Source organism: Lissotriton helveticus, chromosome 8, assembly GCF_964261635.1.
Source record: "Lissotriton helveticus chromosome 8, aLisHel1.1, whole genome shotgun sequence".
In the NCBI taxonomy this organism is placed as follows: domain Eukaryota; kingdom Metazoa; phylum Chordata; class Amphibia; order Caudata; family Salamandridae; genus Lissotriton; species Lissotriton helveticus.
The window spans coordinates 1,704,808,477-1,704,835,626 of NC_136069.1; the positions used below are offsets into that span (position 1 = coordinate 1,704,808,477).

General features: G+C 44.2%; 1 protein-coding gene across 1 annotated transcript in view; it reads left to right on the forward strand.

The window, feature by feature from the left end:
- Positions 1-265: 265 nt before the first annotated feature.
- The window catches only part of LOC144772159 (pepsin A-like), a 77,887-nt gene continuing 51,002 nt past the window's right edge, over positions 266-27,150 (forward strand). The window contains exons 1-5 of the mRNA XM_078656305.1: positions 266-360; positions 2,752-2,905; positions 7,735-7,852; positions 19,559-19,677; positions 25,707-25,903. Coding sequence (XP_078512431.1) covers positions 308-360; positions 2,752-2,905; positions 7,735-7,852; positions 19,559-19,677; positions 25,707-25,903 — 641 coding nt within the window. The 5' untranslated portion in view covers positions 266-307. The remainder of the gene's footprint in view (positions 361-2,751; positions 2,906-7,734; positions 7,853-19,558; positions 19,678-25,706; positions 25,904-27,150) is intronic.

A 27,150-nucleotide genomic window follows, 5' to 3' on the forward strand; every position in this document is an offset into this window, starting at 1 on the left:
TAGCCTGGCTTTGAAAGTAGGTTCACGTTCTTTCTAAACTTTATCTGACCTATGCTACTGACAAAAGTGTGCTTGCGTCACTAACATTACTTAAAGTTACAGAGATTAGAAGTGTTGACAATGGTCTCTTATCTGGGCTTTTGAGAAGATTTTTATCTCCTATCCCACTTAAACCTTCTTATCAGGCTGTGAAGGTTGTGTGAGGGGCACCCACAGCAGTATATTAGGGACCCTCTTGACTTTGCTCTTCACAGCTGAAAACCTGAGTCTTAGATTCATTCTGATACTTTGGACAGAAGTGAGAGCCATGAAGTTGCTGCTGCTCCTGGGGCTGGTGGCCCTCTCTGAGTGTGTTGTCAGGTGAGAAGTTACCAAAAAGCTTATTTCAGCAGAGGGTTCTGCAGGAGATAGATTCAGGTATTCAGTCCCAAATTTCAGGCTGAGAATTGTGCCACAGAGACTGACATAGAGGGGGCCCTCATAAGTTGTTCAACTTAGGGCACATTAAAAGAGAGTTTGGCCATGACTGTGTTGTGACATTTCTGTATTGCTGATCAGATTTCCATGAAATGTGTAGGGTGAGAACACTTATGTTGTATACATAAGATACTTTCTCTATAGCAATGCATGGCAGTTCTTTTGCAACTTCTAATCAGAGTGAGGTGCAGGTGCTACTATTTACATTTTAACTGCAGTCATATGATGATTGATCATACTTGGAAGAATATGTGGCAAAGTTAGTCTTTTGTATTGTACACACCAGGGCTCAGGTTTAATAAATCATGCAACGTGGCATAGCAAGTAAAGTTCCTGGGCTGCATTGCATGAACATACGGGAGCAGAGCTGTTCCATATCTGCTCAGATGTGGTGCTGCTCTGCCTTTGCCAGGCCCAGGGGCACTTTTAGCTGCCACGTGCAGATACAGACACCCTTGCACCATAGTGCAAAGGTGCATGTGTTGTGGTAAGCATAGATTTGAATTAGGAGGTCCCTTACAGCACAAATGCAAAGTGGAAAAAACAAAGATAAATGAAAACATTTCTATATTGGCACAAATCTCTGTCTACAATGCTTTGTCCATAGGGATGTATGTCAACACCCATAATTGGTTGCATGGCAAAGCCCATGCACCACCCATTTCATGCCACCTTTACTCAAACTAATTCAAAGAAAAGCATTGTGCAGCTTTGCATTACTTTTGATTATTATCCAAAGCAAATCACAATTTGTGTTGAATTATAAATCCAACAGTACATTTTGTGTCAGGTTTGTGTTTTACAAAATAGCTCAACCTCAAAGCAGTGCAGTGATATAAAGTGTTGTTTGTTTGCAAAACACTCGACACCCAGACCTGACAGCTGATCTACAGTGTATAGTGATACTTCTTGGGTACTTGTCAGGCAGCACTTCATGTCGTAAAAATATATTGAATGCTAAATCTTTACGAATAAAACCTTTGCATTTCTGAAATGTGCCCTAAGTAGTGAGTCTGGGAATAGTGCTTATTAGTACAGCTCTGAATCTGGGGTTACCCATACTATCAAGTGATTTAGACAGCCTTTTCCAAAATGTGTCAAGAGCTGACAAAACTAAATTGATAAAAAGAAATGTTCTACTCTGCTATATTCCCACACTTGTCCTGATAAAAGCAGTACTCACTTGTGTGGCTGGACCTATCACCTACAACTTGAAAAGGATGAAAAAGCAATGTGGAGACATCAAGGTTTTATTTACAAGCTGCTTGTACTCCCTAAAAGTGTTGCACCGGTGGCGCAAGGGACTTGTAAATTAGCCCCAAAAATGTTTGCCTTGCAAATTGACTCATTCGAGTGATGTGTGTAGCTGGGGTACTTGGGCCTGTTTTAGACCAACACCCAGGGACACCTATTTGCTCGTGACATTTCTGAAAACTGGATTCCTAGAGGAGTGCATTGTGAAGTGAACCCTCTACATTACTACCCACAAAACCCTGTAAAAGTCAAACTTTGGATACAATCCTACTTTCATCACATTTCTGAGACAAAATATTTCGAAAATGACCTCTGCACTGCTGATCAGAGCAGAGGTAGGTGTTTTTTGTTGCTCATAACCCCTGCACGGCTGCACTGCTGATCTGAGCTCAGTAAGGTGCTTTGTGTGACCATAACCCCTGTACCCCTGTACCGCTGTTCTGAGCTGTGGAAGGTGCGTTGTGTGGCCCATGACCCCTGCACCCTGCACTGCTGATCAGAACAGAGGAAGGTGCTTTGTGTGGCCATAACCCCTGTACCCCTACACTGCTGATCTGACTAGAGGAGGTTGCTTTGTGTGGCCCATGACCCCTGCACCCCTGCACTGCTAATCCAAGCTCAGGAAGGTGCTTTGTGTGGCCCATGACCCCTGCACCCCTGCACTGCTGATCAGAACAGAGGAAGGTGCTTTGAGTGTCCATAACCCCTGCACCCCTGCACTGCTGATCTGACAGAGGAGGTTGCTTTGTGTGGCCCATACACTGCATCAAACATTCTTTGGGTATTTGTAAAATACATGTTTTTTTCCATCTCGTGGTTCCAAGTGGCACCATCATGAACCTGCGCCTCACTGTTGACACCTATCTGAAGTCCCTTGAAAACCTTGATGGAAAATAACCATGTTATCAAGAGAGATCCTTACACCTATATAGGCCCATCACTTCTTAAAGGGAATCCTTGATTGCGCGTGACGATCCTGGCCTATCTGTCTTCTACTTATTGTGTTTTCCTTTCCCTCAGGATCTCTCTGACAAAAGGGAAATCCCTCCGGGATCATCTGAGGGAAGAGGGCAAGCTGAGGGATTACTTGAAGACATATGAAGAAGTGGCCAGTAAATTCTCACAGACCGAGGACGCTGTGGTCACCTATGAGTCAATGTGGAATTACTTGGATGTGAGTAAAATAGACCATTTCAACCATAAAACCCCTTCCTTATGAGGGCTGTCTGGAACCTGCCATGATTGCATTCATGCATATTTTTCTTGTAGACCCTATGAGCTGTAGTGTCTGCCCATAGACAATGAAAGGCCTAGAGGTGTCTCAGAACTTTGGGGAAGAGATGAGGGTAGAGGTGATTTACTTGTCTGTCCATTGTACCCTTGTGTTTATAGGAGGCGGTAAAGATGTGTGTGTGGTGGTGTGGGTGGGCCTGTGTGGAATGGGGGTGAGTGTGTGGTGTGGTGAGTGTGTGGTGGTGTGTGTGTGTGTGTGTGTGTGTGTGGTGGATTGTCAATGAAGGTGCAGGCTACACTTATAATACATCTGCATGAAAAGTGACATTAACTCCATGTGTGGCTGTTCAGTGATCATTTTGAACACTTTTGGATCATAACACACTGTACTTCCATGAATGTAGGGTACCTGTCTGGTGTTCTTGCAGACAGAAGAGCAAAGAGGCTAAAAAGTGTTTGGCAGACTATATAATGCAAACCAAAGTCTGCTTGGAATCTGGGTGCAGTCAAAGTCAGTAGGGACCCACAGGAATGGGGAGAGCAACAGGCAGCATGCCCACCCTAATGTAGAGATGAAAATATAAAACAGTGTAGAATGCCTTGTAGCCTGAAGCTTGGGTGGTATGAAACAACTTGATCGGATAGTAGTGGGTTGCTGCCACAATGAGCCACTGGCACAGCTCTCTGATGAAGAACAGCGTTTGAGGTCCCTGGATCTGAGAACCTGCTCCAGGGTGTTCCATAAGCTGTGTGCACAGCACTGCTCATGTGTTCCAACAGGTGTGCACACAGCACTTCTCATGTATTCCACCAGGTGTGGTGAAGATGAAGGCACACAGCACTGCTCTTTTGTTAAAACAAGTGTGCTTGCACAGCACTGCTCATTTGTTCCAGCAGGTGTGAGCACACAGTGCTGCTCATGTCTTCCAACTGGTGTGGGTACAGGTGAGGGATGCAGAGCACTGCTCATGTGTTCCACCAGGTGTGTGCGCACCGCACTTTCATGTGTTCTACCAGGTGTATGCACACAGCACTGCTCATGTGCTCCACCAGGTGTGGGCACACAGCACTGCTCATGTGTTCCGGCAGGAGTGGGAGCATGTCAGGGTTTACAGCAACCCTAATGTGTTCCACCAGGTGTGGGTGCAAAGCTCTGCTCATACGTCCACCATGTGTGGGCACATGGCACTGCTCATGTGTTCCACCAGGTGTGGGCACACAGCTCTGTTCACATGTTCAACCAGGTGTGGGTGCAATGCACTGCTCATGTGTTCCACCAGGTGTGGGCAGACAGCAATACTCATGTGTTCTATAAGGTGAGGGAACAAAGCACTGCTAATGTGTACACACCAGTTGTGGGCACAGAGCACTGCTCATGAGTTCCACCAGGAGTTGGTGCAAGACACTGCTCATGTGTTCCACCAGGAGTGGGCACACAGCATGGTCATGAGTTCCACCCAATGTGGGCACACAGCACTGCTCATGAGTTCCACCAGGAGTGCATGCATGGCACTGTTCATGTGGTCCACCAGGTGTGGCACCCAGCACTGCTCATGAGTTCCACCAGGTATGGGCACACAGCACTCCTCATGTGTTCGATCAGGTGTGGGAAAGCAGCACTGCTAATTTGTTCCACCAGGTGTGGGGAATCATCACTGCTCATGTGTTTCACCAAGTGTGGGCACCATGCACTGCTCATGAGTTCCACCAGGTTTGGGAACACAGTATTGATCTTGTGTTCCACCAGGTGTGGGCACACAGCTCTGTTCACATGTTCAACCAGGTGTGGGTGCAAAGCACTGCTCATGTGTTCCACCAGGTGTTGGCAGATAGCAATACTCATGTGTTCTATAAGGTGAGGGAACATAGCACAGGTCTCGGCGGTGGTGGGCACCTGTGTAGACCTCCTGAGACAACTGCGCAAGCTAGCTCCCATCTTAAAGGCAGACACCCTCAGAAGAGCAGTGTCAGCCTTAATTCTGGCCCGATTGGATTATGGCAATGCCATGTATTTCGGCATCCCGAAAAAACTCACCAAGAGACTTCAGATCGTCATGAATGACGCGGCCAGACTTAATTACAATAAACCAAGAAGGACACCAGCCACCCCTCTTCTTCGGGAGCTACACTGGTTGCCAGTAAATCAACGAGCCAAGTTCAAAGGCCTATGCATTACGCAGAAAGCCTTATATGGGCAAGCCCCGAAATACATCAAAAAACGCCTTGTCCCATATGCCCCCAACAGGAACTTACGCTCAGCCGACGCCGCTCTATTGATCTGTCCTAGGATCAAACGATCCACTATCGGTGGTCGGACATTTTCCCACACAATGCCTAAAGCCTGAAACCAACTGCCTGAAAATCTGCGCAAAGAAACCAGACTCCTGCCTTTTAGGAAAAAGCTAAAAACCGTGCTTTTCCAAGAGGCATGGGGTAATATCTAGTCTGTTTTCCTCCTGCCAGTATTCACTCGCCTGTCAAGCGCTTAGAGACCCCGGGGTGATAAGGCGCTCTACAAGTCTAAAATACAAATACAAATACAAATACAAATGTGTACCCACCAGTTATGGGCACAGAGCACTGCTCATGAGTTCCACTAGGTGTGGGTGCACAATACTGCTCATGTGTGCCACCAGGAGTGCCAGAGCGATGCAAGCAGTTTCATAAATAGGCCCCGTGCATTAATTTTATTTGGTGTTTTTGGAAGGAGCGACTGCTCCACCTCAATTTGTATGGACACTTTACATTTATGTCTCTCCTTCATGTGTCTCTTCTCCAATAGTGGCTGCCACTCATAAAGGGTTGTAGGGTGGGAAGGAAGCACGCTGGGGGAGGGCAGGAGGGGATGATAGGTTACTAATCATTTTTAAACTTATCTGACGCCGCAGGCCACGTTTGTCGTCGCTCCTGCAGGCCTTTTCCTGGATCCCAGCAGCCCCTGGGACGGATTCCGAGCCAATCCTTGAGGTGCAGCGCAGCACAGGGTTTGGTCTGAGCGGGCTGAAAATATGTCTTGCTCAGACCAGGGAGTATGTGGGGATTTCTCCAGCCCGGCTGATGAATGCAGCCATGCTGGAGAAACCTAAGTGCGCATGTTTGTTTTTGTTGGCCTGAGACAGCTGCCCACACCCAAATGAGCACTTTGGGAGTGTTGAAGAACTCCTTCTTCACACTCCCATGCCCCGCCCCTCCATGCACAAGCTAGCAAACAAAAAATAAAACCATGCTTGAGCATTGTTTTATCTTTCATTTGCTGGCTCTGCGCCAGACAGTTGGGCTACCCTCCTCCGCCATTGCAGAGGAGCCGCCACTGCTCTTCTCTGCAGTAACCCTCCCTAGCGATCCTTCGAAAATCTGTATTGAGTATAATTCTCTTTGTGATGGGGCTATTACTCAAAGATGTATTAAAACATAATTTAATTCTAAGTAATGACATCACCTCTACCTACAGTTCAGCACGACTGACATTAAAATTAAAAACCCCGGCCACTGTTCCCACCTTTTTTCTTTACAAGAATTTGAAAATAAGCAAAATATAATAGCCTTTGGTTGGATTGAGCACACTCTAAATGACAGACTCAGATCTGTGGATACGTCAGATCGCTCAGGGCACTTGCCTCAATGCTACATCTTGCAATATTAGGGTGGGGTTCAGAGTGAGGACACAGATGTTCCAAAGAGAACAGCGACCTGGGCCATCAGGACGTTAGTAAACCCCCTGGCATTGGTCACCCTCAGGGGGTGCAGGCAGGTACAGAGTGCCTCCGCCAGGAAGAACAGCATCTCTGAGAAGAAGCAGTTTGATGCACTAATACCTGGTTGCGCTGACCTTACACCTGCGCATTGTCCGTCGTGGAATATGAGGCACAGGGACATCCGCCGAAAATGCACTATTTGCCAGAATTATGTGAATAATGATGGGGGATGTTGTGAACCTCAGAATGTTGTGACTTTACTTAAAGATAGAAGGAAACCTCATTGAGCCTATTTACAAGTTTTAGAACACATGCATCATACTAGATACCGATCACAAAGGGTCAGATTCACTGAATCTGCCCCTTTGCGACCGGTGTTTTTGCATTTGGGATGCATAAACCCAAATGCAAATTTGCAATTTAAGTAATCGCAAAATTTGCGATTGCCTAAATTGCAAATGCGTTTAGGGAATCGGAAATTGAGATTCCCTAAATGCAATGCATCATGCAATTTTAAATCGCGATTTCGCAATTAGGGGCCGCTCATTACCATCAGTTTGAAGTTGATGGTAATTTGCGAAAACTTTGAAAAATGCACTGAAGGTCAATTTTCAAGGTTACATGTTACACACACACATGCCTTTGGGAAATGTGTGTGCGCGAAACATGTGATCACATGGCAATTTCAGGGGTGCATCAGGGTGTCCTTTTGGCACCCTTGCACCCTTGAAATTTCATGCGCAATTTGGAAGAACGTATTTGCTGCACATGCAATTCCCATTTATTCCTATTGGTATCTAGGCCCATAGGAATGAATGGGAAGCTATTCCCTAAATGTGATTCGCAATTTGCGAGTTGCAATTAAAGAATGTCTAGGAATCACAATTTTTGTTTGTGATTCATATATGCATAGGAATTGTAATTCCTTAAAAATCGAAAATTAGGAATCGCAATTCCTCACTTTGATGCATGTGGCCCTAAGTGTGTGCATTGCGGGTGTGAGAGTCGAATATAAACACTTGAAAGAGTCGCAATTCTGCAAATTGTAATTTATTTTCCCTTAATTCTCCTTCAGGTGGTCTATTATGGCACAATCACCATTGGGACTCCACCTCAGGCCTTTAGGGTGATGTTTGACACGGGCTCCTCCAATCTCTGGGTACCGTCCACAGACTGCAAGAGTCCTGCCTGCAGTAAGTATGTGTATGAACATTGAATTGACAATTGGGAGCTGCAACATCTCTCATAAAGCCTGCTGTACCGTGAATCCCTCACTTTATGTCACTCTTTATCATTGCGACTCCTTGAAAATGCAGACACAATCACACACACATGCACGCACACACACACAAACACCCACACACACACGCACCCACACACACAAACACCCACACATGCACACCCACACATGCACACACACAAACACGCACACACACACATACAAGTGCACACATACACACACACAGCGGAGCACTCACACATATAAGCACACACACCAAGGCAGACACACACACAGACACACAAGCCTACACATGCACACACCCACACACCCACACATGCACACACATGCGCGCACACACTCACACATGCATGCACACACACACAAGTTCACACACACATGAACACCCATGCATGCACACCCACACATGCACAAACATGCGCGCACACACTCACATATGCATGCACACACACACAAGTTCACACACACATGCACACCCATGCATGCACACACACAAATGAACACCCACACATGCACACACATATAAGCACACACACTCACACAGACACAGACACACATGCACATACCCACACATGCACATTCACACATATAAGCACACACACCCACGCAGACACACACACAGACACACAAGCACACACATGCACACACCCACACATGCACATACATGCGCGCACACACTTACACATGCATGCACACACACACACACACAAGTTCACACACAAATGCACACCCATTCATGCACACACACACACACATGCACACCCACACACACACACACCCCCACAAACCCACACCCACACATGTACATACACACATGCACATACATCTCCTGTAGCGGAATTAGAAACTATTTAAGTTGTGCTGCGTGCTGTCTTCTACCTGGCAGCTGGCCCAACAATGAAACACAAACACACATACATGCATGCGCACACGCATACACAAACAAACACACCCATGCATTCCATATAATGAACTGAAATACAATTTAAGATTTGTTGTGTGCTTTCTTCTACCCAGCACCTGGCTTAGCAATAGGATACTACACACACATCTGTACACAGGCACACATACACACAATCACGCACTCATGCAGACATTCTATGTAACATAATTAAAATCAATTCACACTAGCAGATCAATGGGGTGGATAAATAACATTTAGCCCCAACACGAGGATTGTTGTTCAGGAGTGTCCACTAGAAGGTACTTATGCATCAACAATGTTCACCTAAAGGCCTTGGAGCGAAGAGTGCTCTCGGAGGCCGGTGGGGATAGAGGGATGTCCTTTACCCTGAAGGGTGCATACTGGTCTCTCCTAACATGTTCCTGTTGCATTAGCAATACTAGCTAGCTGGTGTATTACAAGAATGTTCACACAAACAAAATGTGGGTACATAACTCACATTCAAAGAGTTTTCAAAGGCATTGGGGAGAGGGGTTGACCTAATGGCTAGGGCGTTCGACCTCGAATCTGGGGAACCGGGTTCGAGTCTCGGCAATGACGCTGAACATCCTGTGATTCTGGGCAAATCACTTAATCTCCCAGGGCCTATCCAAAATGAATGTGTCCTCATGTAATGCAACTGGTGCTATGCAAAGAGCTCTGATACCCGATTCGGGTCAAGTTTGCGCAGCACAACCTGTACTTAGGACTGTACATTAATAACGTAGTAGTCACTTTAGAAGAACCACCATCCTCAGCATTGCTACTAGAGAATGTATTGATTAGGTACCTGCTCTACGCAGATGGCCTTGCCCGCTCACTTAAAGCTCTAAAAAAGAGATTTCTATTGCACAGTACTGCAGCATAAAGTGCCTGAAAATAAGTAAAACTACCACCAGTCCAAGGCAATGGTCTTCAGAAAAATCATAGGTGAAATAATAACAAAAAACAGTTTTTGGGGTTTTGGCTGTTCATTTTATTGTCTTGCCTTCTTGCATTGCATCACATCTGCCTCTGTGATATCGTTTTTCATTTTTGCCATATGCACCTCGCTTTGTTTCTCTTACTCAGGGAAGACATGCTAGTCTGTCCCGCCAGCAGTATGTGCCGACTGCCTTTGCAATATGTCACGATGTCTACTGTTACTTTTAATGATAAAATCAATAAAACACATTTAAAACTAAAAAACAGTTTTTGGTAAAGGAGGACATCTAATTAATTACACCTCGGGCCAAATTTATCAAGGTTTTGCATTGAACTAGTGCCACGCAGGGGGGCTCAAGGGCAACACAAATCCTAAGTGAGATGTGTCATGCCTGAATTGCTTGATACATCTGGAGTAACACAACATACATCTCTGCGTTACGTTACTCTGCCCCAGGGAGACACTCCATGGGTGGAGCGTGGGTGTTCACACGCCTCCACCCTTGGATTTTGCTGCATTTCCAGATTCACAATCAGTGGTAGACCTGGGAATGCTCCACATTTTATACCTCCCCTCTTAAGGCATCGCAGGGAGAAATATCTTTATTTCTCCTTTTGTCTTCCTCTTTCTACCTGCGCTTCCTTCTGCAGCACATATCGAAAGAGGAACAGGATTGTGCGGATTATTTTTGTGCCGAAAGATGCCCCTGCCCTCAACGCAGGCACCGTTGTACCATGACGCCAGTGTGTCTGCATTGACGATAGGCAGCCAAGAGTGAGCCAGCACTAGGAAAGGACAGGAATGTGCATTATAATGTTAAATATGATGCATTCCTGCAAAGAGAGAGGGGGATCAGCGAGGGAGACAGAGACAAATAGAGGCATGGAAAGAGAGGGCTTGAGAAAGAAAAAGATAAAAAAGACGTAGTGAGAGTAAGAGGTCGAGAACAAAGTGTGATGGCCGCAAACAAGCACCAAAGTTCAAGAGACTTTGTTTGGATGGTAACATTATGACCACGCCTCACCTCAGTCCTTGGTGACTGTGTGCATCCAGCTTAGTGCACAGTTTCTTGACTTAGTGGCCTGATTACCATCTTGGCGGATGGGTCACTGCATCACAACCGTGATGGATGGCCAAGATGATGGGATTCATATTTTGGCGTTTGGAATATCAGTTACCGTTGTGACAGCGTAACCCATCCTTCAGGATTGTAATCAGGCCCTCAGTGGTGCAAACTGTCAACACTCCTGACTGCCTTCCTTCTCCTGCTCTACACAGTTATCAGCATTTGCACCATCCTTGCACCCTGAATCCTATTACAGTACATTAGGGATCACATATGCTTGGGCAGCCCCTTCTATAACGCAGGTCATTTAGTGCAAACTTAGCACCGGTGTGACCTACATGGAGCCGATAGGGGTCTACTCACAGATACAGGAGTCAAGATTCACCTATATAGAATGATCTCAAGGGGGAGTAAATGAGAGAATCTTTCTCCTTTACAATATATTCCATATTACAGATGCAGCTGTAGAGGCAAAGGGGCCAGTGAGAGGCCAACTGGGTACAGGTTCTACCGAGTCAGTTCTGCCATGACTGCAACACTTATAAGTGCAAAATAAGGCCCTGGCCTAACAAAGCATTGCCCTGCAGGCAAGTGCAGTCAATCAATACACCCACCTCCAAGGGGCTCTGACCCCCCTTGAAAGCCAGGCCACTTTACTCCTGCAAACGAAAAGGCAGACCAGAGACTTCAAATAGCCAGCCTACCTTAAACTAAAGCCCCATCCCATGTCTACACTGAGGACAATGCATGTTCTGTGATACAACACTTTGCCCAGATGTTCATCTGATGCACAGACTTAAGTCTTCTCTGCACCACATAGTGGGACAGAGCGCCCTACACATCCTCTGGCCCCAGACCTCTAGGCAATTTGGGCTCTAGCAATATCCTCAGTACTCCTTCCTCATCCAAACATTCTACTGAAGGAAAAACAAAAGGGCTCCAATGCACAAACCAGACTTACGTAAAACTTTCTGGTAGACTCTGGATACAGAGCACTAAATGGAGGGTTGGGGAAGATCAGCCCACTGCACCAAAGTATCAGGGGGCTGTGGCCTCCACCATCATAGACTACACTTTTGTGCATTACTCACACTTCCATCTTTGCAAAAGATACCCTATCATTCAGAGGCCTGGCAATGACCATGATCCTCCCAGGTTAGTAGTGAACATTAAATATGATCAGTGGAAGGCCCGGGCAGTGGCAAACGGTGACCGAATGATTGCTGTCAATGGCAAGAGGCTCATCTGGAACAGCATGCTTAAAAAGAAAGCCTCACATCTGGGCAGAGCCTTAGCATCATATATTAAAAGAGATTTTGCTCAATTGAAGACAGGTGGCGACCGGATGAACACCTGGCAAATCATATTAGAGTGCATATTGTTTGTTGTGATGACAAAGTTACAAAATCCAGGACCAAACACCTTTTCTCATTTAATGGTCAGCAATTAAATGAGTCAAAGAGAATGTATTAAGTTGGTGAGGCATACCCTAAAATATCTGTGTCTAAGGATCGTGACTTCAGATTTCAAATACCAAAGAGGTAATTCAAGATTAGAAACACACTGATAAAACGGGACGGTGAAGATAATGCATGCACAAAATTGTTCCATGCCATTTCATCACGAATGGAACAAGCATTTTGGTCTTTGGTGGGATATGACACAAGCTCGTGTAAGCAGGCAGATGATCTGCTGGTTTCAAGTAAGAAATGGGAAACTCACATAAAGTCCCTGTACAAATCAGTAATCACTTGCTCCTTCGAACCAATAATAGAACTTGGAACATATCTGGATATTACAAAGGGGGAGATATCAAAGCTAATAAAACGTTCTCGCTCGTCCAACGCAGTTGGATCAAATGGTTTACCTATGGATCTGGTAAAGTTAGATATTACTTTTTAGAGCACAATGCTAGAACATCCATTCTCACATGTTACTAAGGCTGGGAAAGTTGCATGTTCTGGGAAAGGGGCGATTGCTCATCTGTTCATCTGATATATAAATGATGTGCAAAACAATATTCAACCAGCTATAGATTAATACAATTCCTAGATTTTGAAGGCAAGATGTTTGATAAGCACCTTCAAATATGGCTTTGGGCAGCAGTAAAAGCATCAATTCCATCAACAAATATAGGATTCTGCGTAGGCTCTTCAGCAGTTGATAATATCACAACACTGGCTCTAATTGGAGAAAAAAAATCCTATATACCGAAAACAACGCTATTCACCTTTTTAGAGGACTATTCCACGGCTTTCGACAAAGTAAACCAGCAATGGATGTGGGACAAGCCTATAAAGTGAGAAATAGATCCTAACTTTCTGCACTTTATGATTGAATTGCATACGGAAACATTGCTACAGGTAAAGCTATCAACTGACAATACCCTGTCTTCTAAATTTTGCACTGAGAACGGCCTTAGACAAGGATGTATCCTTGCCCCTCTATTATTCTCCTTGTACATAGCTAGCTTAATCGAGTCATTAAAGTCAGATCAGGGTATTCCTCCACAAATAGGAGGTATAAAAATAACACATTTGGCGTACTCCGATTATCTGTTGATCCTGTCACAGACGCCAAAAAGACTACAGTATCAACTTAACCAGTTACAGAGCTACTGCTTGGAGAATGGATTAATTGCTAATCTGTCCAAAACTAAAATCATGACCTTTGGACAGCAAACTAAAGCCATGGGGTGGCTTCTAGAAGACACTTAAATTGAAATGGCGTACAATATGACTATCTCAAAGTGACTTTCGACAGCAAGTTATCATATGGTCGAACCATCTGGCCACTAGGGAAACAAAGATTACCAGATGGTTTCTAAGACTCAAAAACATGTTTGACAGAAAAACTATTAGGCCAACACTTAAAGCCTTAAACATGAAATTAGTTCCATATCTACTGTATGCATATCCACCACTGAATCACAAGGTCATTTCCAGTCTTGATAAACTTTTTATGCATCGTGAACGCAATTTATGACATCTACGCACAGCAACTCCCCACGGTGTTATAAGACTAGTTTTGGTGTAAAACCATTAAAATCACTCCACTATAGAAGCACCATAAATTACATCTGCGAATGTACAAAAGCAGCCCTAACTTCAATAAAACATGTAACATATCAAGAACTGGGTAAATCTATATACAAGTATATGGATTTTCACATGTTACGGGTGGGTTTAGAATCTGATGACCTGCTTGAAGTACAGACACAAGGGCAAGTGAATCGATCACTCTGGAAAATCCTCCCCAGTGATACCTTTACTACTAAACAGCCAAAACATACAAGCATGTAGACCTAGTTTCCAATATGTACTCTAATAAGAGGCAGGAATATTTAGGCTTGGTAAGGATTTTGTTCCGGATGAAGGTCCTGTAGGTGTTGTTCTGTCATAGTGTTCTTGTAAGTGGTCAGGTCTTCCGTGGTTTTGTTGTTTCTCCATTGTTTCTCGAAACGTCTGTAGGGGCGTCTGGCTTCTTGGAGGTCGGTGGTGAACCAGGTGGCCTTAGGGGGGCGTTGACTGAATCCCTTTTGCATATCAAATGTATCTGTCCTAAATTGATGTTGTTATGGAAAAAATACTTTTATGCATTTTAGAAATTGTATTTAAGAAACAACACTTTTCAATGGAAATTTTAAGATCAGATGCACTAATTAAGTATGTCCTAAAGATAAACCGCATTCTTGAAATTGTGGTCTCGGAGTTAAGATGCATTGAAATGGGCTGCCTGCATGTAACAGTTTAGAATCTTATCACTTTAGAAGCTTATTTACACTATGTGTAATGTTTTATATCAATTATTGGAATATCCGGCTGATAGTGTTTGGCTATGACCCAGACCTTGTTCTTTCAGACAAGATGATCAAATTACTATGTATTGCAATGGCTGTCCCCAGATCTTTTTAGCTTCAGAGATGGTGAACGGCTCTTATACCATCTAAAAATGAATTGGTCCGGAAAATGAAGCAGGTTAAAAGAGAAATTGGCGGACTTAAGAAGTTTAAGAGGGTCTGGGCACCTTATTTTGATTAAGATCTCAAAATCTAGTTTATCTCTCAGGAGATCTTTTCAGCAAGTTCAACTCCCATGTATTGTAATCAGAATTTTTATTTATTATATGACATTTCATATTCTCTTGTAATATAGTTATATTAACTAACACAGGATGAATTGATATTTTAGCCATTCTAGCTGATGTCTATATACGGCGCCGCGGCCAGGGCGACTGACGCTGGAATCTGGGGACCACGGTTTGATCCCCGGCTCCGGCGGCAGGTCAGCCCAGCACCATGTGACTCTGGGCAATAGCTCGCTTAATCTTCCCGACGGCCCCCCAGCGCCTAGAGACCCTTACGGGTGATTGTGCGCTTTACAAATGTGGACTTTACTTTTAAGGTTTCTAAGGTCTAATCTTTGTTTAGTTTGTGTTAAATATTTGGCAGTAGATGCTGTTCCAAGATATTATGCATTTAATTTTTCGAATTCCAACTTAAATGTTTATATTGTCTATCTTTTATTGATTTTATTATTTAATGTTCTCAGGCTAATCAGTGCTATTTAACAATTCTGTATTATTTGACATATTTAATTAATTTTATGTATGTATGTATGGATATAAAAACTTTTTGTTATATGGATTTCAATAAAATGAAATATATTGTAATATTTGAATAATTCTATAAACTCTACTTACTACTTCACTGTGGTTAGTGCAAAATCAGGAGAATGCTTCCACAGCTATGGTGATCAAGCTCTGTACAAGGTTGTAGGCACAGCCAGGAAAAAGGCATTACCCAGATTGGTTATTTTAAGCACCATTTGGTGCCTTTCTCAAAGCTGTCCGTTACCCCATGTCCCATTCTGGTGCATTCAAGATATCTTGTGGCTTCAATTCCTTCTACATCAAACACACCTTTATTTGTCAGTAGAGGCAGAGAGATGCTTCCTCGTGGGCTTAGAGCCTGTGTTCACAGCTGGAGTTCAAGAGATGGAGGATGCTTTGTATGTATTTATATAATATTTGTAATGCGCGACTATCACTCCAAGGGAGCATCATGGCGGCAAGCAGGATACTATAGAATGCTCAGAAAGACAATGCAGAGCTCAGATAAGTGAAAGGCACAGGGAGTCTGTGGCTCCAAAACTCCATGTTTTAGGGATTTCCTGAAGTTTAGTTCTGAATAAATGAATTGGGGCCCTCCAGGGAGTAGACTTCAGGCTTTGGCACCGAGAACGGCTATCGATTCCTCCCCTTTGTATTGCATCTGGAAGGTGGAGGTTTAGGAAGATTTGCTGATGAGGAGCTAAGGAGGCGTGTCGTCACATAAGCCATAAACCTAGCTGTTAGGTATTTAGGTCCTGATGATCTATAAGCTCTAAAGGTCATTACCAAGATCTTAAATAGCACTCGTTTATGAATGGGCGACCAGTGAAGTAACTTTAGAGCGACTGAGGCAGAGGAGCGCGTGGTAAGGCATGCTGCTGCATGTTCGACTGTCCAAAGTTTTTTTAGTATGGACTTGTTTATGCCTGCTTACAGGCTATTACAGTAGTCCAGTCTGGAAGTAATTAGGGCCACTGTCCCAGTCTTTCTCGCCATACAAGGGAGCAAGTCAAAGAACTTCTTCCTAGGTTCTTGAATACATCCATCGTGTTAGAGGGGAGGAGTATCCTTGGGCCACCATACGCGAGGAAGGAAAATGTTGGACTTTCCTAGTAGCATGATCTCAGTCTTTGGGTATTTCATCTCAGGTGTTTACATTGCATCCAGCGAAATACTTCTGTGAGACATAGTTAGACAATCCTTCTACATTGGTAGAGAGTTTGTCTAACACTAGAATTAATTGAGTATTATCAGCATGAGAGATGTTTTCAATATTAAAAGATGATATAGGTTCTATAAGGGGAGCCATGTATACTTAAACAGCCCTGGGCTCGGGTAGGAATCCTGCAGGATACCAGAATGCAAACGATTCTCTGTTGACTGGTAGTGCCCCAGAGTGACTCCTTGCCTCTGGTTGGTAAGGAATGACTTCAGCCAGGCTAGGGCCAGGTGGGAAATGCTGCAGGTCTTCAGAAGGCGCACCAGCATGTCATGGGAGACGGTATGAAATGCGGATAATAAATCTAATGGAATCAGCACTGTATTTTTCCCTCGTCCACGGCAAATTTGAGGGTCTCCATAGTGTGTAATAGTGCAGATTCTGTAGAATGTTTGGGCCTAAAACCCAATTGGCTCGGAGGCAGAATATTAGCGTCTTCTAAGAAAGAAGTCAGTTGATTATCAACAAATTTCTCGGTCACTTTACTGAGGCAAGGTAGGATAATGGGCCGGAGGTTAGAGAGGGTAGTAGGATGGGTCACTTGGTTTTTCTGATGGGGTTTGACTGACACGATGTTCCAGTCCGAGGGCACTTCCGCAAAGGAGAGTGAGGAATTAATTATTAATGACTGGATTGACGATCTCTATAATAGTGTGTAGTACCTCCAAGGGGCAGGGTCAAAGGGGAATCCTGACTTGCAAGCGAGAATTGCTTGGAGTTACTGTTTCAAGCTAATGTTTTAAAATGATTCAAGAATCGGTCTATCATCAGTTTACAAATCAGTTTGCACATTTTGTATTTTCTTTGAAAAAAATAGCAATTTGATTACAGAGGGTCTGTGATGGGGATAGCATGTTCAAGTATTTTAGGGTGGGTAACTGATTTTACAATTTTCAAAATATTTTTTGAGTCTGAGTCAGCAAGCGTAAGTAGTTAGTATAGTGGACTTTCTTTTCTACTTTAATTTGTTGATGGTAGGCTATGAGAGCCAGTAGAGAACACTTTTCGTGCCGGGAGCCAGAATACAGATTTGGTGTTCTGTCCGATTTTCTGGTACTTACCAGCATACTCTGCGTTGGTCAACTTCAGCGTCTTTTATACTTTTTCCCGGCAGCCGGGACGGAATTACAACCAGCGGAGAGCACATTAAATTCGTGCGGTGCTTTAAGTGGCAAAGTCGGCCCGATTGGAGCCCTGATGAAGTCGTCGGCTAAGTGCCCTGACGAAACACGTGTTGGCTGGGCGTTGAGATAAAAAGAAAACGTGAAGTAAAACATCACTCAAGACTACATGAGTAATTGATTTATTGTTTGCGTTGGTTTTGTATGTAATGAAAAGTGACACTGAGGTCATGCTAAATTAGGCGTGTGCACAGATCCCCCTGCTGTATCAGTTTACAAATCAGTTTGCACATTTTGTATTTTCTTTGAAAAAAAATAGCAATTTGATTACAGAGGGTCTGTGATGGGGGATATCATGTTCAAGTATTTTAGGGTGGGTAAATGATTTTACAATTTTCAAAATAGTTTTTGAGTCTGAGTCAGCAAGCGTAAGTAGTTAGTATAGTGGACTTTCTTTTCTACTTTAATTTGTTGATGGTAGGCTTTGAGAGCCATTCTGCATTGTATTAGCTCCTCTAATTTACAACCTCTTTGCCATCTACACTCTAGCTGCCCACAATGTAGATGTAACTCTGTCAGCATTTGCAGTGGATTTCTCTTTCAAAGGGATGGGAGGGACAAAGGTATGATTATGCGTAGACATCCAGGAGTTAAAGTGCTGGGTGTCTAATGTTGGAGTCCTTGCTAGGATGGGCCTTGGATCAAGTGCATCAGTGCTGAGGTCCGGATCAGCTTGCATTTCATTCCATTTATGCACAGTTTTGGGGATGACCAAATTGGGTCCCAAATGGGTAGTAGTGCCCTGACGTCTAATCCCAGAGGGAATATAATTGTGGTCTGGCCATGATAAGGTAACTGGAGAGTTAACATTAAGGGTATGAATGTTTGAGCAAATCCCATTGAGGGTTTGTCCAGCACAAGGTGGGGAGGGAGGTACCCACTGATCTAGGCCCAGGGTCTCTAAGGTATCTAAGAAATGTATAACTCCGGGTTCGCTATTAGTCTAAACGAAGGGTAAGATCCCCGAGTAGGGTGAAGTTCAAATATCTAAGAGTGAGAGGGCTTAGGTGACTAAGAAGTATAGATTAGGACCTGGTGGGCGACAGATCAAAGATCCAGAGAAGGAGGCTGAACATTCAACTTGTGAGCAGAAGCCAAGAAGTTTGGCACCTTTAAGACATGTAAGTTTGAATCTAGAGCATTCGAGCTTAATGTGATTTATTATAGTGACCCTTCTCCAGTGATTCAAGTCTATCTTGTCTATGTATTAGATATCCAGGGAGGAGGGCATGGAAGATGTCCAGATCGCTTCTTAAGCCATGTTTCCATGACAAAAAGGCAGTCTAGGTTGAGATCTAAGACAAAATCATAGATGTTTTGGACGTGCTTACACGAAGACTTTCAGGTGATCAATATTGATAAAAACAAATGGTGCTTCTTTGTAGATTCCATCATTTCTAATGTTTGTCGGTCTACTCTCTTGTTACCAGCACTTTTTACTAGGGGTAAGGGTTGAGCTTTTCACAATGGCGCACAAGAGCCGAAGAACAAAAACTGATCTCAGCCATCGGTTCAAAGCAGGGACTCAGTCAAGGTGTCACAAAAGACAAATAAGACCACCAATGGGAGGCATGAGCTGGAGTGAGAGCCCCAGCACCTTTCCATTGAAAGAGAGAGCAGCAAATGGTCAACTGTGATATCATTCAAATGTTCTTCGCTGATACGTGATCTTGTCTTCCATGTCGTTAAGCATTAAACACTTCTATATCCGCAGACAATCACTGGCGTTTCGATTCAGCCAGTTCTTCAACATTCAAGTCCAACAATATCCAGAGTGTCCTTCCTTATGGCATGGGGAGCGTGTCCGGAGTCCTGGCCAATGACACTGTCCAGGTAAGTGAACTGGAGAATGTGCATTACCATGGTTGGGTTACACGTGAGACAGAGAACAGAAACCAGGGTATCGCTAGGGCTGATTGTTTTTGTTAAGGAAGGTGTCCCTTCCTACACAAAAACAATCATCCTTGCAACGCAGGCACACTTGAACCATGGTGCAAAGGTGTCTGGGTTGGCGTATGGCATCCAATTGGGCGCCAGCGCAGGGGAGAGCGTTGAGAAATGTCAAATTAATGTACATGTGACGCATCCCTTTGCTTTGGAAGTAACACAGAACAGCACAGCTAAATGGCTTGCAGCACAGTGCTGTGTTACTTCCTTGTAAATATGGCCCCTAGTCCCTGCTTTACAAGGTCAGCAAACTAACTGCTATTGCCTGATAAATCGATACGATCTACTTGATGATAGCGGCTACTTTGAAAAAATGTCCACCAGGAAGATGAAAGCCAGGGTACACTGACTCTTTTCCCTGTCATATTTGGTACAGTGCTTCAGAGTCCAATGTGAAGATAAAGGGAAGTACCGATGGGCATATTATCAAGGACTTGTGTTAAAATTATCACTCTTTTATCTGCAGGAAACTGCCGATAAAACGGCGATAATGGGCTTGATAATACATCCTTGTTAATTCCCATACAAGCCTGTGTTCTGATGTTAACATGGACTTCTATGGGAATTAACAAGGGTGTATAATCAAGCCCGTTATCGCAGTTTTATCTGCAGTTTCCTGCCGATAAAACAGCGATAATCTTAACACCGGTCCTTGATAATATGCCCCCTGGTTTGGTTCTTCAAAGGGCCACCTTCAAAATGAACCTTTAGGCTGATTGGAGAGGTGATTGAAAGCCATCAGGGTAATCTTAGAGTGCACAAGCTGAGGCTTGTACCCAAAGTAGGTGCCGATATATTCTAAGAGAAGAGAACAGAGGCAAAAAAAAACATTCAGCTGTAGGTGTGGTGGCACAAGCCGGATAATGCAGATTGGATGATCTTAACACACTCCCTCTAGCAACTGTTTCTATAGGTTCCACCAGGGCATAGATCCCAGAAATCACACATTAGCACAGAGGAACATACTTGTTCGGCTTAAAATAGGCGGGCAATTTAAAACTTAGCGCATCTAGGGAGATGAGTCACGTTGTAAAGCCCTGCGTCACATTATACCTGCACCTTGTATAATGTATGCAGGGTGGGCGTTCCCATGCTAGAAAGCTTCGTAAAGGTGACGCAGTGAAATCTACAAGATTCCACTGCGTCACTTCTATGATGCCACCTCGTCAAAACCTTACGCCTGCTTGAAACGGGCATAAGGAGAGACGCAGTGTAGTGGTGTAAAGGTTTCTCAGGGTGGCACAGGGAAAGTGATGCATCTCTACAGATGCGTCACTTTCTTGTAAATCTGCCCCTCAATATTGGGGCTTATTTACAAGCCCCTTACGCCACCTGTATGTCACTTTTCTCATGTTAAAAATGAGGCAAAAGTGGCGCAAGAGGCTTGTATTCCAGCCCCATTGTGTTTAATAACAAGCATATATTATATTTCCCGATATTAAAAGTAGAAGCAGGCTTTGGTGCCTGCTTAGGGTTTTTGTGCCCCCAAGTGGCAGAGGTATAGAAATTGAGGCAGAATTTACATGAGTTTAGCAGTCTGCAGCAGATAATCACCGCCCATGATAAAGTGATGGGATCACTCCTCAACCAGGACACACTGGGACGTCATTACTAGAACCCCCACAGGGGGGTTGAGGCTCTCGCTAATCATGATACACTTTAGTTTTATAATTCTTTAATTCTATTGAGACTGAACTCCAATTTAATTGTTGCAATCCTATTTTGTACTCCATAATAACTGCTTCCATTGCATCTTCATTTGATGCTTCAATGTATGTATGTATGTATGTATGTATACTTGTTAAGCGCAACTGCCACCCAAAGGGTATCCTGGCGCTGTGACCATAACAATCCATCATGTGTAATACACTACATTGCTCTTGGAAAGAGGTGGGTTTTAAGATCCTTCTTGAAAGAAGTCAGATCTTGCCTACTCCTCAGCGACAGAGGTAAGGTGTTCAACAATTTGGCAGCCGCAAAGCTGAAGGCACGGCCGCCCATCCTCACTCTGTTAATCTTAGGGACCATCACCAAGAACGCCGAAGAAGACCTCAGGGGTCTAGCGGCTTGGTACCAGGAGAAAAGATTTTGAAGCAGCGTTGGTCCCAGTCCATGCAAAGCCCTGAAGAACAGGCATGAGGCCTTAAAAAGAATCCGCTGCGGGACAGGTAGCCAGTGGAGATCAGAGAGTGCTGCCATTGACGATGCAGAACGTGGGCGAGATAAAGCCAATTTGGCTGCCATATTTTGAATCCTCTGTAACTTTGATACCAGGATATTGGGAGCCCCCAGAAGCAGTGCGTTGCAGTAGTCTAACCCACTGAGGATGGTTCTACGCACCACTTCTGCCCTGGCTCCTAGAGGAAGTAACGGCAAGATTTTTCGTAAAGCTCGAAGCAAGCCCATACAAGTCGCCGTGGTCCTGTTGACAGAGGCATCAAGCTGCAGGCTAGGCTCAAACAAGACCCCTAAATTGCGAGCCGACTCGACCGCGGTCACCGTACCCAAGATAGAGGCTGGCCAAAAGTCGTCCGGCAGCGGGCGAGGAAGCTGATCCAAGGAGCAGTGAAGAACCTCGGTTTTCGACCCGTTGAATTGAAGCGAGTTGAGTCGTAGCCATTCTGCTGTTGCCGACATGCACCGGCGAAAGGTGTCCTTCGAGACTGTCTCTTTGCCCTCAAATGAAAAAATCAGTTGAGTGTCATCGGCATTGTTGATGACTGATATGCCGAATGACTTTATCAAACTTATTAGGGGTCGGGGTTATAGGTTGAAGAGGATCGGACTGATCGCTGACCCCTGAGGTACACCTTGATTCACCTGACGCACGGCTGAACGAAACGGTGGCAACGCCACGGCTTGCTGTCTGTTGCAGAGATAGGATGTTAACCAGCTTAAAGCCAAGCCGGTTACACCTGCTCTACGAAGGCGGCACAGTAAAACCGCGTTGTCCACCGTGTCGAACGCGGCCGACATGTCAAGCAGCACTAAGAATGCTAAAGCAAAGTTCCGCTGCACACTTATAGAGAAATTCAAGAACAGGTGATGTCTCAATGGACATGTAATTCAAAGTTCATAAACGAAGAAGTAGATCATCATAGGAAAGTTCCTTCTTTATTGTTCATGCAAAAGCCAGCCGACACGTGTTTTGTCGCAAGAAATCACAATATTTCCGTGACTCATCAGGGCTGTAGGTGGATGGTATACTACTACAGGTTGCGGTGCCGGTGATAATTCCAACCCGGCTCCGCTCCAGACCGGGTAGTGATGGAGATACGAAAAGGATGTACCAGTATGAATCTTGAATATCTCCAGGAATACGTTGTAAAAAAACAGGCTATGGGTATTAATTCTTCGAATATTAATGATGGCCACTTAGTAGTCGTGTCTAGAACATGTATACGGAATAAACTTGCCTGGAGATTAGTCCCCAAAGTGCGGGGATAATACAGCGTCCACTTCTTCCAGTGCGCGATCTGTTCCGGGTGCGGTCACCCCGCACTAAGAATGCTGCCTTATCCATGTCGACACGCGTTCATAGATCATCCAACACAGCGACCAAGGCGGTCTCAGTGCCATGGGCCGGCCTAAAGCCGAATTGGGCTACATCCAGACAAGAGTTGATTTCAAGGAAGTTGGATAAGGCTCTTGTGACCAGCTTCTATATGATTTTTATCGGGAATGGTAAAAGCGAAATGGGCCTGTAATTGGCGGGACATAGAGGGTTCAAAGAAGCCTTTTTTAGCAAAGGTGTTACTACTGCCATCTTCCAACTGTCTGGGACTGAAGCTGTAGCCAACGACTGACAGCAGATGGTGTAAAGTGGAGGAAACAGCTCTGCCTGGAATGACTTCCAGATCTTATGTGGCATTGGGTCAAGTGGTGAACCCGAGGAAACGCAATTGGCCAGTCCGCAAAATTCCTCCAAAGAGGGGATGGGAAAACAGGACAGCCGAGGTTGCCCTTCCTTGTCGTCGACCAACTCAGAATCTGATTCTTTCTGCTGGTGTCAGAGTAGAGAAGTTACTTCCTTTGCAAATTAATTATCTCCAACATAGATTTCTCGCCTCACGTGTTTGCAGATGGGTGTAATACCTGTGATGCCTTTACTTGTCCTCCCCTCTGTAATCCCTGAAACCAATCCTAACCATTGTCTATCACATGCAGATAACCTCTCCAAAGACACCTGGGTCATTCAGGAGTCACCCACCGCTTTTTCCTTCCTTTGTCCTCATGAATTCTTAGCAAACTTTCTTGAAAAAATGTAAATCCTGAAATAGACAATAGACAATGGAGACCTCACTGAGAATATGTTTACCCTTTAATGTTCTAGAAGGAGACTCCTAATCTCAAAACAACCTGACGCTTGGCATCATCTACATTTCTGCCTTCTTAGGCCTGACCCAAGTTAGCGAAGGGGATGGGATCAAGGATTCCTGTTTTCAATGACTGAATGCCTCATGGCTGGGGGTTTCATCAACCACTCAAACAAGGGGGCCCCTGAGGCAGATATGAGGCAGAGAGAGCAGGGGAACAATCAAAGAGCAATCAAAAGAGACACTCTGCTGAATCTTTATGAAGAGAGATGCATAACGCTGAACAAAGTTCTAAGCGATAAGCGGCATAAAGGTAATGCCCAATGCAAATATGCTTTAATACTTGAGAGGTGGATCAGACGCTTAAAAAAACATCCAAGCAGGATCGCGGCTTGTACACATCTGAGACACCAAGCACTTTCCCTTAATGCCTCATATCGCTTAGAACTTTGTTCCCTATTATGCATCTCTCTTCCTGAAGATTCGGCTGTGCCCATTATCCTCTGGACAGTCACATGCTGGCCTTATTTTGAATGATTCAGAAAAGGGGGTGGTGATGAACAGAGTGTCTGAATTAAGCAGACCACTCTTACCCAGTCCAAAGATCAGGGCTTGATCCATCACCGTTTTTTAGCTCACTGCACCATCCCAGCTCAGAACCTGGCTACATGCAAATTAGTCTGTTCCTGTCCCAGTGCATGATGGGAACAGGGCAAACCAAACTACCAAGCCAATTCTTATACTGGGAAGGAAACAAGCTTCCGGGGACCGGTTTCTGGCATTATTTTGAAGCCCTTCATGCATTATGTATTAATTTGCGTAATCACTCTGTCTGCCCTTCAAAGACTTCGGTAGTCGCTCTGGAAATCTAACCCAGGTGCTTCATAATTCCTTTGCTGGCACTCGAACCTGTCGCCCTGAAGAAGGTGTGACCCAAATTTGGGTCTGACACCGAAACGCGCATTGGCGCTGGAGCCCTTGTTCCTCCCTTGTTGGCATCTCCCCCTTGGAGAAAATCAGACTATGGACTGTATCAGTGCTTTACAGAGACAACCAACTGATCTTGGATTGTCCTTATCACCCTACACTATCTGATTCTTCTATTGTTGTGAATCTTTTCTTGGATTAATTGATTGTGTAAGGCACCATTTATTGCATTGTTATCTGATGGAACGTTTGAGTATGTTTGAGTCAGTGTTTGACTGTTTTTTGAAAGACTGTGTGTGTGTGGCTTAGGATGGAGAGATTGTGGAAATGTATTGTCTTTTATGTTTTTCTCACTATGTTGACCAAAAAATCTAAATAAATATGATATCCCTAACTCACAAGTATTCCTTATTATAATTAGGATGGGTACCCTGTTCAGGACTCTTTTTGTCTATATCAGTGACGTTATAGCACTTCACAAAGAATTTTCAGCAGAGTGTCTCTTTTGATTGCTCTTTGGGGGTTTATCAAGCGGTGTGTTAGAAGGGATGTCCTGTCTTACTCACTAGGTTATATTTCATGATCCTGCTTTTTCTTTTCTTTAATGAAGGTATTCACATATTAAATTACAAAGATAAGTCTGAACATTTTCTGATGTCTTTCTCCTTTGAGATTGGAACTCTTGTGGTCACCAACCAGGCCTTTACTTTGACCTCTGCTGAAGACAACGTCTTTGCCAATTTTCCTTTTGATGGCATCCTGGGACTGTCATATCCCGATATGTTTGGTGATGGAACGTCCACAGTATACGACAACATGTGGAAGCAGGGTTTGATCCCCGATGACCTTTTCTCTATCTACCTGAGCAGGTAGGTGACGTTTCCTAAGGTAATTAGAAAAGGTTGAACAGAGTAAGATGTCAATCAAAAAGAAGGATTCCACTTTAGAAGGTGAGAACAGAGTGAAGTTTTTTGTTTGAAAACCAGAATCCTGTCAAATAATATGACTAACAGGAAGTATATTACTGATTAACACTTTGCAGGCACCACATTTTCTGCAATGCGGTGGCAAGCAGAAAACAGTGCATTTCATTTTCACAAGCTGAACATGAACAAAAAATACTCTAATTAAAATCACATGACAGGTGCAAAACAAAAGGGATATATACAACTGGAAAAGACCTAAAGCATTGTTAATTTTGCTTTGAACCCGCATCTCTAGTTTAATAATCCAGAATGCTTCATGCAGTAACCATCTAGGGAACCTTCCACCTCTCCTTGGGCCTTCGGTCACATGCTCAATCAATTTAGATACAAGATGGCACTTGTCTAAATTCACCAAACTGCTACAGAGTCATCACAGTTCCTCACCATTTTGAATTTGAGTTTTGGTTTTATGAGCTTGCATTATTACATTGTGTTTTTAGGCCTGATCAACAAGTCACATTCCACAAATATATATCTTTGAATAAACTACCTACTCTCCCTCTTCTTTCCTTCACCCTACTTCAAATATTCTGAGCACCTCATTCCCCAGGCATTCCCAGCAAATGCAAGGCACAGACAAGAGCATTGCCTGAATTGGCTTCATATGGCCTTGAGTCAGAATCCCTGTTCTTATGAAACATACACGGTAAGGTTCAATCATGTGTCTTATCCTGCAGCCCTCACTGCCAAGCCGCACAATCAAACGCATACCAAAACCACCCAAACACTTAAATAGCATTTCCATAACACAAAGAACCAACCTCATACACATCTCACTAACTATGACACACCCTCAAACTACAGAACAATGCTCCCTCTACAGTACTCCAAAGAGCAAATGTCACATAACTCATCACCTCTCACAAGATAGAGACCCTCTTCAGAAGCCTGGTTCAAACTCACATCCTTCCACGTCCTTCTTCCCACAGCCTACATCATCCATCATGTGCATTGCACACTTAAGAAGGAAAGATGCTTTGCTTTCATTCATGAGTAATCCTAGTTCTTCACCCTAGGCTCGTAAGTGACGCACAAATATATGGAGCTGCTGCTATGTCATGTCCCACTCTCTGCAGCTGAAAACTCCACCTTCCATCTCACCTACAGGCCTCCCAAGCAGAACAAGGCCT